Source organism: Hyperoodon ampullatus, assembly GCF_949752795.1.
Source record: "Hyperoodon ampullatus genome assembly, chromosome: 3".
Classification (NCBI taxonomy): domain Eukaryota; kingdom Metazoa; phylum Chordata; class Mammalia; order Artiodactyla; family Ziphiidae; genus Hyperoodon; species Hyperoodon ampullatus.
The window spans coordinates 179,286,708-179,298,488 of NC_136916.1; the positions used below are offsets into that span (position 1 = coordinate 179,286,708).

General features: G+C 54.8%; 1 protein-coding gene across 1 annotated transcript; it reads left to right on the top strand.

Moving 5' to 3' along the window:
* Positions 1 to 1,808: 1,808 nt before the first annotated feature.
* On the top strand, positions 1,809 to 3,356 carry LOC307049703 (transmembrane glycoprotein NMB-like; the record flags this gene model as incomplete). Its single annotated transcript, XM_079699221.1, has 1 exon — positions 1,809 to 3,356. The coding sequence occupies one exon, from the start codon at positions 1,809 to 1,811 to the stop codon at positions 3,354 to 3,356; it is 1,548 nt and encodes a 515-aa protein (XP_079555347.1).
* Positions 3,357 to 11,781: the final 8,425 nt, after the last annotated feature.

Genomic DNA, 11,781 nt, shown 5'->3' on the forward strand with positions numbered 1-11,781 from the left:
ACTCTAGGTCCATCCACCTCACAACAAATAACTCAATTTCGTTTCTTTTTATGGCTGAGTAATATTCCATTGTATGTATGTGCCACATCTTCTTTATCCATTCATCTGTCAATGGACACTTAGGTTGCTTCCATGTCCTGGCTATTGTAGCTAGTGCTGCAATGAATATTGTGGTACATGACTCTTTTTGAATTATGGTTTTCTCAGGGTATATGCCCAGTAGTGGGATTGCTGGGTCATATGGTAATTCTATTTTTAGTTTTTCAAGGAACCTCCATACTGTTCTCCATAGTGACTGTATCAATTTACATTCCCACCAACAGTGCAAGAGGGTTCCCTTTTCTCCACACCCTCTTCAGCATTTATTGTTTGTAGATTTTTAGATGATGGCCATTCTGACTGGTGTGAGATGATATCTCATTGTAGTTTTGACTTGCTTTTCTCTAATGATTAATGATGTTGAGCATTCTTTCATGTGTTTGTTGGCAATCTGTATATCCTCTTTGGAGAAATGTCTATTTAGGTCTTAGAATGGCTGCCTTCTTTTCAGCGTTGATAACTCCAAAGACATGTTTATTTTAATTAAACCAACAACTCCAAGTTAGCTTTAATTCACCAAAATTAATCCTAGATCACATAAACCCCAAAAGCACCTAGGCCAGCTGTTATATTTTAATTCATATAAGGGCTTGTTTGTTTTTAAACCACTTAATTAGAGCCCTTTTACAAATTAATGTTAACAATACCAACCAGAGATAGAAGAGAAACATAATACCACACATCTACCACACATATATAGACACACATGAAAACACAGATAGATGCAAACAGGGGCCTTACAGTTTCATTTAAAATTCTAGCCATGTCTCAGATATAAGCTCAAAAGAATAGTCAGATCCAAACTGTGCTGTAAGGATCCTTTTAGAGCTGTTTATGGAGTCAATTTGTCTTTTAGAAGCTTCTGCATACCAATCGAAGGACGCATTGCATGGTCTCCTGAGACGTTTGGAATTCTCTCTTTTAAGGGTGCCCCTTAAGGTGGACTTACTTCAAACAAAGGTTCCCCCTTTAGAACAGGATGGTGACTTACCAAAAGGCTTCAACAAACAGACAGAAACAGAAAGCAAGTTTTCCCCTAGAAGCTTTGGAGTATATTTGTCTGTAATCAAAAACCTCGGGCAATTGCTATTTAAATCTGTCCTTCTAGTTGTTATTTGCTCCAGTTAAGGTAGAAACAGTAATTAAAGGTTTAGCATTTGGATCCAATTTTAAAGGGGCAGGTTTTTGCTGAGGAGGAGAGAGGGAGATGGTGCTAAGGGCTGAGGCTGAGACAAAGGGGTGGGGTCTGAGTCAAGGGGATGGAGCCTGAGACAAAGGGGTGGGGTCTGAAACAAAGGGGTGGGGTCTGAGTCAAGGGGATGGGACCTGAGACAAAGGGGTGGAATCTGAGACAAAGCGGGCAGGGAAGACAAGCAAGACAAAGAAGCTGGGGGAGGGAACACAAGGAGCCCCAGGCTTCATAAGCCATTTTGTTCTTTTCTAGGTTTTTGTTGTTGTTTTGGCCAGTTTAGAAAAGGTATCTTGCAAAGAGGCAATTTTAGAGTTTTGTGCACATTTGGAAGCTTTTGGGTGCCAATAAAAATAAATCTACCGAGTGTCAGAGTGATTGTGTTCAAGAAAGACGTGCCCGGCCACGGCTGGCTTGGAAGATGGAAGCGGGCCCCAAGCCAGGAGGAAATGCAGGGAGACCTCTAGAAGCTAGAAAAGGCATTCATGATGTGCCGAGCAATGAAAAACCTTCTGGTTATATGCGGGAGCACAGGCAATTAAATGGCTGGTCATCAGATGAAAATGACTGTAATGAAAAACTCTATCCAGTGTGGAAGAGGGGAGACTCGAGGTGGAAAAACTCTTGGAAAGGAAGCCGTGCGCAGGCACTTCTGACCAGTGATGCACCAGCATTTGTGGGCTCAACTCTAACATTCACAGTGAACCTGGTATTCCCCAGATGCCAACAGGAAGATGCCAGTGGCAACATAGTCTATGAGAAGAACTGCAGAAATGATACTGGTCCATCTCCTGACCCATATGTTTACAACTGGACAGCATGGACAGAGGACAGTGACTGGGGAAATGGCACCAGACAAGGCCATCACGGGAAGCCTTTCCCTCACCCCGCAAAATGGAATTTCGTCTATGTGTTCCACACACTTGGTCAATATTTCCAGGAATTGGGACAGTGTTCAGTGAGAGTTTCTATAAATACAGCCAATGTGACGCTTGGCGCTCAAATCATGGAAGTAACTGTCTGTAGAAGACACCGATGGGCATACGTTCCCATAGCAAAAGTGAAAGATGTGTATGTGGTAACAGATCAGATTCCTGTATTTGTGACTATGTCCCAGAAGAACAATCGAAATTCATCTGATGAAACCTTCCTCAAGGACCTCCCCATTACGTTCGATGTCCTGATTCATGATCCCAGCCACTTCCTCAATGAGTCTGCCATTTACTACAAGTGGAACTTTGGGGATAATACTGGTCTGTTTGTCTCCGACAATCACACTTTGAACCACACCTATGTTCTCAATGGAACCTTCAGTCTCAACCTCACTGTGCAAGCTACAGTGCCTGGACCTTGTCCTTCACCTTCACCCAGACCTCCAAAAACCACCCCTTCTTTGGACTCTCCAGTACCTGCTGGTGACAATGCCCTGGAGCCGAGGGAGATTCCTGATAAAAACTGCCATATTAACAGATGCAGCTACTTTAAAGCCACCATCACAATTGTAGAGGGAATTCTGGAGGTTAACATCATCCAGGTGACAGATGTCCTGATGCCCGTGCCACAGGCTGACAACCCCCTGGTGGATTTCGTCGTGACCTGCCAAGGGAGCATCCCCACAGAGGTCTGTACTGTCATCTCCGACCCCACCTGCCAGGTCACTCAGAACACAGTCTGTGACCCTGTGGACATGGACCTGGGCAACATGTGCTTGCTGACAGTGAGAAGAACCTTTGGTGGGTCTGGGACATACTGTATGAACGTCACTCTGGGTGATGATGCAAGCCTGGCCCTCACAAGCACCCTCGTCTCTATCCCTGGAAAAGACCCAGACTCCCTTTTAAGAATGGCAAATGGTACCCTGGTCTTCGTTGGCTGCATGGCCATATTTGTCACTGTGATCGCCCTTTTGGTGTACAAAAAACACAAGGAATACAAACCAATAGAAAACAGCACTGGGATCGTGGTCAGAGGCAAAGGCCTGAATGTTTTTCTCAATTTTGCAAAGATGCTCTTCCCCGGAAACCAGGAAAAAGATCCACTGCTCAAGAACCAACCGGGAATTCTTTAAATCTTCTGCCTTACTTCTGACCAATAGCTCACTCTTCAGTGCCATTTATGTCAGCTATGCTAGAGTGGATGACGATTAAATTTTTAAAGAGATTATTGTAAAATATATATTGTGGTTTAGGGAGGTCCAATTTTTATTATAGGTTAAATGACATTTTAGAGAGGTGGCGGGGAATTAAACTACACACAGCCTCACCCATGTTATATTAACTGATAAAACCAATTAGCAATTAAACCACACACAGCCTCACCCATGTTATATTAACTGATAAAACCAATTAGCAGCACTTTCTTTCGTGATGGTTTGTTTCAGTTATAATGTCTTAGGTGATTAGTAGGATAGATATACTGTATCAAAAAAAAGAAAAAAGAAAAATAAATCTACCATTCATTTGTTTAATTTTAGGAACACAGTCCTCCAATGTATTCCTAACAAAAATGAGTTTGAGATTAAAAGTTCCCCATAATGTGCACTGTAATTCCAGATTACTTTTAGTTTGTTTGGCCCACTTAGTTAAAATGTACATATGGGGGTCCATAGTTTTTGAGTATGAAACTGGCCAGAGTCCCTGGAGCCGGGCTGCCCTCAGAGAATTTAGGAGACTGGGATGCCGTTTCCCTAAGTTCTCCTGGAAACCCGAGATAGTTGCTAGAGTCCTTGCCCAGATACCAAAAGGAATAAAGGTCCCAGTTAGCATGATCCCCAAAAGAGAACCCTGTTACCGCACTCCAGAAAACAACTGAATACTTACCAAGGACAAAGCCTTGAACCAGAAAGGACAAAACCTTTCCAGATCCCATGTAAAGTCTGAGAGCTCAAAACACAAAAAGAGCGGGGCGTGGAATCCAAGAGGAGACGCACCAAACCGAAAGCAGGTGGCAACTCACAGAAGTGATGAGCACGAGGGGCTCAGTGTGGGCACGTCACTGCATTCCACGAGCTGTCATCTCTCGGGGTTTGCCTCCTTTGGACCCCACCTCTGACACCAAATATGTCAACTTTAATAATACAGTAGCCAGTTATTTTACCAGCAAAAGTGAGTTTATTCAGGAATAGCCAGAGGAATAGCAATTCTGCATATGCGAACTATGGTGGACCCCAGGCAAATCCAGAAAACAAGGAGGAGGAACTTGCTTTTATCGGGAAAAGAAGGGAGTTGGGAGGGGCTGTGATACCCAAAGAGTGGGAGCGAGCGCAGAGTCCCAAGTATGAAGGCTGCTCGTTGGCTGGGCTGTCGTGGGGCAGAGAGAAGTCTTCTTCTTCCTGTTGGATTGTAATTGGAGGCACCGTTTGTGGGAGATGTAGGTAAACGTCGTCTCCTGTTTGGGGTAATTGATAATATGCACAGTAGGCACGAGAGAGCTTCCCCTGCAGGTCTGTCCCGGCTCCTACTTTAGTCTCTGTAATTCCACAAAACTGTGTGTGCTGCTTTTCCGTAAATTGGAAATTATTTCAAAACTAAAAGTTGGATAAAAGTATATACACACAATAATTCTATATAGTTTCCATGGGTACCTATGTAGGCAAGCAAATGTTTAGGAAAAGAGCAACTTCTGTAAGTATACATGGATGTAATCATCAAGGAAAGAAAACGGTGTCCTTATGAAACTGAAGAGACACGGCAGGGGAGGCAGCGTGAGAGACCTGAAGGAAGTCAAAGGGGTCGATCAGCGTGGGGCTGGCACACCTTCTGGTGCGGAGCAGGCCCTGGGCACAGGAGCTGTGGTGGACTGGAGGCAGATGCCACTAGCCCTGAAGAGGCCAAGGAGCAGGATGGGCAGGTGCAGAACACAAAGGTCCCCCCTGTGTGGGCTTCCTGCTCAGATGGCTTTGCCCCCAGAGTCTCAGAGTGGCTGCAGCAGCACCAGACCGTGCACCCAGTCTCACAGGAGTTCTGGGGAAAGAGAGAGCCTTTCCTCCAGGAGGCAAACTGAAGTCCTGGCCCACCTGTTTTCTGGCCAGAATTGAACACAGGCCTTTCCAGTGGCGTTTGGCTTAAGGCAGAGGTTCTCCAGGTGTAGGCCTGCACCCCCCAGCAGCAATATCTTCTGGGAACTTGTTATGGATGCAGATTCTCCAACCCAGAAGCTCTGGGGCTAGGCTCTGTCTGCCTGTGTTTCAACAGGCCCACCAGGGGATTCTGATGTAGGCTGAAACTTGAGAAGCAATCAGAGCCCACCCAGAGCCCAAACCCAGCAGTGGAGGGGCGGGCAGGGCAGGGTGGGCTGTCATCTCCAGGCGGGTCAGGAATGGTCATGAGGGAGGAAGGTGATTATCTCCTGGGCATCAGAAACAACAGGTACCCTGCTTACCTCACCTGACACCCTGGGGTGAGGCTGGGAGGTGGTCTGGCAGGGCTGAGGGCAGAGCCCACTGGGGACCCTCAGCCACCCTGCCCACCCTGCCTGCCCATTGCCTGAAACCTAGGCCTCTGTCACTAGGGGACTGTGGAGCCCCAGAGCCATGAGCGGGGGATACATGGGGGCCATTGGGGCTGAGGCCTCTCAGCCCACCCTCCTTTGAGCTGTGGTGGCCCCAGAATGTCCCTTCAGGGGCCTTGGGGCTGCAGTCTGGATGAAGGGGGTCTGATGTGTCTTTTTTTAAAAAACAGCTTTATTGAGATGTGACCACATACCATACGGCTCACCCTTTTAAGGTGCACAAGCCAGTGTTTTTAGTGTATCCACAGATACGTCAATGTTAGAACACTTTCATCCCCTCAGAAAGAGCCCCCTGCCCTTTAGCTATCACGCCCTACTGCCCCGCCCCCAGCCCCAGGCGACCACTTATCTCCCCTCTGTTGCTATGGATTTCCCTATTCTGGACACCTCTTAGAAATGGCATCATGCTTTATGTGGCCTTCTGTGTCTGGCCTCTCACTTAGCACGTTTTTGAGGCTCAGCCACACTGTAACAGGGGCCGGAACTTCATTCCTTTTCATGGCCGAGTAACAGTCCGTTGTGTGATGGACCACGTTTTGCTATGGCCATCTGGCTACTGGGGATAATGCTGCTCCCAGCATTGTGTACACGGATGCTTTCAACGCTCTTGGATACGCCATCGGAGTGGCATTGCTGGGTCACGTGTAAATTTGAGGCACCGGCAGACCGTGTCGACAGCAGCTGCCCCGGCTGGTGGCGGGTGTGCTCTGGGTGCCTCCCGGGAGGGCCTCCCTGCTGCACGGCCCTGGCCACCTCCGCTCTGCCGGGAGCCCAGGGACAGGGCCACCGCCGGCCCTGCTGGTCCCCGCCCTCCCCGCCCCAGGGGCGTGCTCCCATCCCTCGGGGCCCAGCCCCGAAGCCCCGTGACCCTGCAGTTTCTCAGGATTCGCACGAGGCCGGGAGCACCGGTTGATGTCACCGTCAACCATCACGTCACTGTCACTTGTCACCGGGCGCAGGGCCTCTCTCGGCTTCTCTTCCCCTTCTCAGACCGGGCTTTGGGCCCGGTTCCGCACGCCCTGCCTGCGTGGCGCCGCGCGGTTTCTCCCATTAGAACCGCTCTAAAGGGTCCGGGTCCGGCGAGGAAGGGGCGCTCAGACACTAGTCCGCCTAGTCCGCCGCAGCCGCCTCAGGTGGTGCTGCCCCCTGGCGGCCGCGGGCCGGACATTCACGGCGCGCTCAGCCTCGCGGGCACCCTCTAGGGACCGTCACTGGGACAGGCGGGCCTTGGTCATTAAGAACTTGGGTCTTCGCAGGACCCCGGGCAAAGACCACCCAGGAAGCTGAAACGAGGCTCTAAGTTTTGAGCGCCCACTCGGTGTCAGGCACAGCTTAAGCGGGGGACAGACATGATGTCAGTGAACGTCCCCAACAGCCCTGCGGGAAGGTCCTGTGGCCATCCCCAAATCACAGGTGACGCCAGCTGGGCTGGCGGGGGTGAAATACCTCGTCCAAAGCGAGCTGTCCTCCGACGTCCGGGGTTTCCGGAAGGTCTTAGAGTCACACGGGGAGCGCGGCTGTTTCCCCGCTAGGACCAAGCGCTCCCACGAACGTCAGCGTGCTGTCCTGTCCGCTCAGGAGGGCCTCCCGGGCAGGTCCCTCTAGCTGCGTCAGGAGGCTTTGGGCAGCAGTGTGCCGCCTCTTCTAGACCAACTCCAGACCGTGTGGCCCCAGGATTCCCAGCCAAACCGTTCAGAGCTCACCTCCCCCGCCGCTGCCGTGGCTTCTCCTTGGGCCTGTCCCCACGGGGTCTGCCCGGGGTGCACACCTGTGGCCACTCGCGAGCCCGGCGGAGTGAGGGTGGGCCCCGGAGGGGGCCTGACCCTGCACCGGATGTGCGGGTGTATTTGTCAGGGCTGGAGCCGGGGTGTGTCTGATGGAACGGGGCTGTTAGGTTGTTGACTTTTCAAATACTTGGACCCATGTGAGTGCTGAAATGTCGGGGGAGCCTGGGTGGGTCTCCCCGGCTGGCAGGGAGCTTGCCCACGCACTCGACCACCGGTCCCTCAGGGAACAGCCACAGACCCTGTTCAGGCACAGGCACTGTCCAGGGAGCTGGGAATACATCAGTGAACAAATAGCAGGGAGCGCTGGTCTGGGACACACTTGAGGAAAGAGCCCAGGAGTGTAGCCTGGGCTGTTCAAGGTGGCCGGGCAGCCCCGAGGGGCCTGGGGGCTCCCCTCTTCAGTTCCTGTCCCCTTCCATGGACCCCAGGACAGCAAGGGTGGGCCTCACTGTGCCTGGCTCCCTCCCCACCTCGTGGAACCGTGGGGAGCACTTTGTGGAGGGGTGGATGGAAGGGGGGGAGATGGAGGGAGGGGGTGATGGAGGGAGGGGGGTGGTGGAGGGGGGGTGATGGAGGGAGGGGGTGATGGAGGGGGGGAGATGGAGGGAGGGGGTGATGGAGGGAGGGGGGTGGTGGAGGGGGTGATGGAGGGAGGGGGGTGGTGGAGGGGGGTGGTGGAGGGAGGGGGTGTGGAGGGGGGGAGATGGAGGGAGGGGGGTGGTGGAGGGGGTGATGGAGGGAGGGGGGTGGTGGAGGGGGGTGGTGGAGGGAGGGGGTGTGGAGGGGGGGAGATGGAGGGAGGGGGTGATGGAGGGAGGGGGGTGGTGGAGGGGGGGCGATGGAGGGAGGGGGTGATGGAGGGGGGGAGATGGAGGGAGGGGGTGATGGAGGGAGGGGGGTGGTGGTGGAGGGGGTGTGGAGAGAGGGGGTGATGGAGGGAGGGGGTGTGGAGGGGGGGTGTGGAGCGGGGGGAGGCTGTCTGACCGGCTCTCAGGCTCTGTAACCGCACTATGAACGTGAGAAGTTTCCCTGAGCGACGTGAGTCAGATGACGGAGAAAGGTTGTGGTCCGTGAACGAAGGTTCAGCCACGATCTGAGGGGAGGGGAGGGGAGTGTTGGGGAGACTGTGCCTCGGGCCAAGGTGGGCCCTTGACCACCGCCTCCCCAGCTGCTCCCCAGGGTCTCGGCCTCAAGGGCAGGGCCGCCTCACGCCCTGGGTGGCCCTGTGTCCAGCACGGAGCTGGCAGGTGACCGGAGCCCAGCCCCTCCCTCGGGGCCCCCCCGGGCAGCCTCTCCACTAAGGGCTGTGGATGGCGGATTGGGACCTGGCTGGGCCCTGAGCACGGAGCCTGCCCTCCCCAGCAGTGACAGCCCCTCCATGCAGCCACCTTCTAATTTCATGTGGCCCCACGTCATCCTGCAGGCACCTTCTGAGACTCCCCGGGGGCGGAGACCCTCCAGGCCACCCTTCCTGGCAAAGTCCTGGCAGCCCCTCTCCTGAGCCAGCGGCTCCCGGGACCTGAGCCCTGCCTCCGCCACAGTGGGGAGCTGGTGGGCCGGGCATCGCTTGATGGGATCCTGCCCGGGAAGAAAGGGGCCGTTTATTGATTGCATGATGTCAGCAAAAGATGGAAAAGTAGGCAGTTCCCAGCCTGGGTGTGAAGAGGTGGTGGTGAACTAACGGGGAAGCCCCTTCGCTGGGGGCTGGGGGCTGGGGGCTTGCGTCCAGGGTCACATCACACACACACACACACACACACACACACACACACAGGCGGTCCTCTGAGACAGTCCCGTGAGAGGACAGAGGGAGAGAGGAGGGGCAGGGTGGACAGGACAGGCCCCACCACTAAGGCTCAGGCACCCGCTACCCCCAGGCCTGTGTGGATGAAGCCCCATGGCCCGAGGGTGGAGGGTGCGGACCCGTCAGGCACAGTTCTCACCCAGCTCCCATCCGATTCCCCTGCGCCTTGCGCAGCCTGGGCACCCTGGTGCGGGCGAGGCAGGCTCTGAGCTCCCCGGGGAGAGCGGACAGAAAGCAGTGCCCTGCCACAGAGCCACTGGGCCAGGATGACTGTGGACCCGGCAGGGCCAGTGCTGGGCGTCCAGACGGCCACTGGGGCCCACCACGCGGCCTTGAGACGGAAGGGGCAACCCGGAGGGACACAAAAGGGGGCACGTGAAGACAGAAGCAGAGATTGGGGTGATGCAGCCACAAGCCCAGGGATGCCTAGAGCCACCAGAGGCTGAAAAAGCCAGGAAGGACTATCCCCTGGAGCCTCTGGAGGGAGCGCAGCCCTGTCGACACCTTGATGTTGGACTTGGGGACTCGGAGCTGTGAAAGGGTAAATTGCTGTTGTTTTAAGGCATTTCATCCTGGTTTGCGATCATTTGTTTCGGCGGCCCCAGACTCTCATGGACAGGAGGTGGGGACCTGCTCACTTTACCTCTGTGGCTGAAATTGAGGCGTAAGATGCTGAAACCCCAGGGCCAGTGACGCTGCCCGAGAGGCTAGGGTGCAAGGACGGTCCTGGGGGGCGGTTTGCCAGGTGAGGGGGCTGGAGGGAGAGCCCCAGGCTCGGATTTCGGATGCCAGGAACACTTCCTAAAACTGCCAAGGAAGCGACATGAGACTGCCAAGAAAGGGTCTTAAGGAAGAAGATAGAGAGACTACGATCATTCTTTTTTCTGTACAGCAGATTTTCGCAGCAACTAGGAGGCCGGAGCACAGTCGTGGGGTGCTCGCGCGGTAACCGTGTCTTCCCCACGTTTGTCACGGTCACCGCCAAGTGGATGGTGACAGGTGCGGAGCGACGAGGGGTGGGCGATGAGTCTGGGGGCCACTCCTCCCCTGGGAGCCACAGAGCAGGGTTCTGCTCCTTCCTGCCATTCGTAGTGGATGCACTGGTGGGCCCCGGAAGGATCCGTCTCCTCCTGCTCCCCGGAATCTGGGGGCGGGGCCTTATTTGGAAATAGGCTTTGGCTAAGGACGCAGCACTGAGCTCACCCTGGATTATCCAGGGGAGCCCTAAGTCCAAAGAGACAGAAGAGAGACAGAGAGGGGGGTGAACCCGGGGCGGGGGGCGCGGCAGCCCCAGAGGCCGAGAGTGAGGCATGGAACCCGCTCTCCTGAGAGCCGCCAGAAGGAGCCCTGCCCACGCCTTGATCTCCGACCTCCAGCCCCCAGAAGGCTGAGAGAATCCTGTTTGCTTTATGTCCCCCCGTTTGCAGTAATTCGTTACAGCAGCCCCGGGAAGTCATACATCAGATGTTGTCCAAACGTCCTGTGATCGCGGCCCTGAATACTCCAGACTGTTCCTAGAAGCCGGCCCATCACCTGGAGAGCCCAGGCGCACGCCCCTCCCCCGGGGCTTGGCCCTCCAAGAGGTCCCTAGAGGGAAACGTTTGCCTGAGAAGGTAAAATGACATTACCCCAGGTTAGGAAGTTGGCACCGACGTGTATTCTTGCGTTTTTATTTCTAAACATATTTTCTAAATCACATATCCTCTCAGGGTCTCTCACAATGAAGAACATCGATCGCTGCTGCCTTAGGGAAATGCGAACATAAGCGGTGGGCGTGGTCAGCCCCCAATGCCAACCCGCTGAGGTAGGTGTCACTGGCCCCTGTCACGGATGGGGGAACGGAGGTTGCGCTGTGACCTGGCCTGGCCCTCGGCGGCTTCTCCCCAACAGCGGAGCTGGGAAGCCTCGGTGCGGAGGACTCACCGCCGTCCTCGGAGCCTGTTGGCGGAGTGTCACCCTGCCTGGGGTGCCCCCCGGCCCTCCCGGCTGATGGGCATTCCGGCCACGAGCACGTGGGGCTCCCTCCGGAGGCCGTGTGGGTGCACCCCGCCCCCCGGCTCCCCTCAGGTCTGCAGCACAGAGAGGCCCCAGCCCAGGCCCCGCGAGCAGCCGCCGCAGGAAGGGGCACGGTTTGCGCTGACATCTGGGGCGGAAGAACAAAGGCCCCACCATGTCCTCTCCCAGTCCTCCAAGCAACGCTTGCAGAAAAGCACGGGAAATAAAGCCATCACGCGGAGGCTGACAGGCACCTACCGCACGCAGGGCCTGTGCCAGCTGCCGGCAGCACCACGTGGCCACGCGGCCTCTGCCTGCGACCCTGCGGTGCGCTAATAGCCGAGAGCGCCAGCCAGAACAAGCCCTCCTGCCTGCCACGGGCTCTCCCTGCAGCTGGC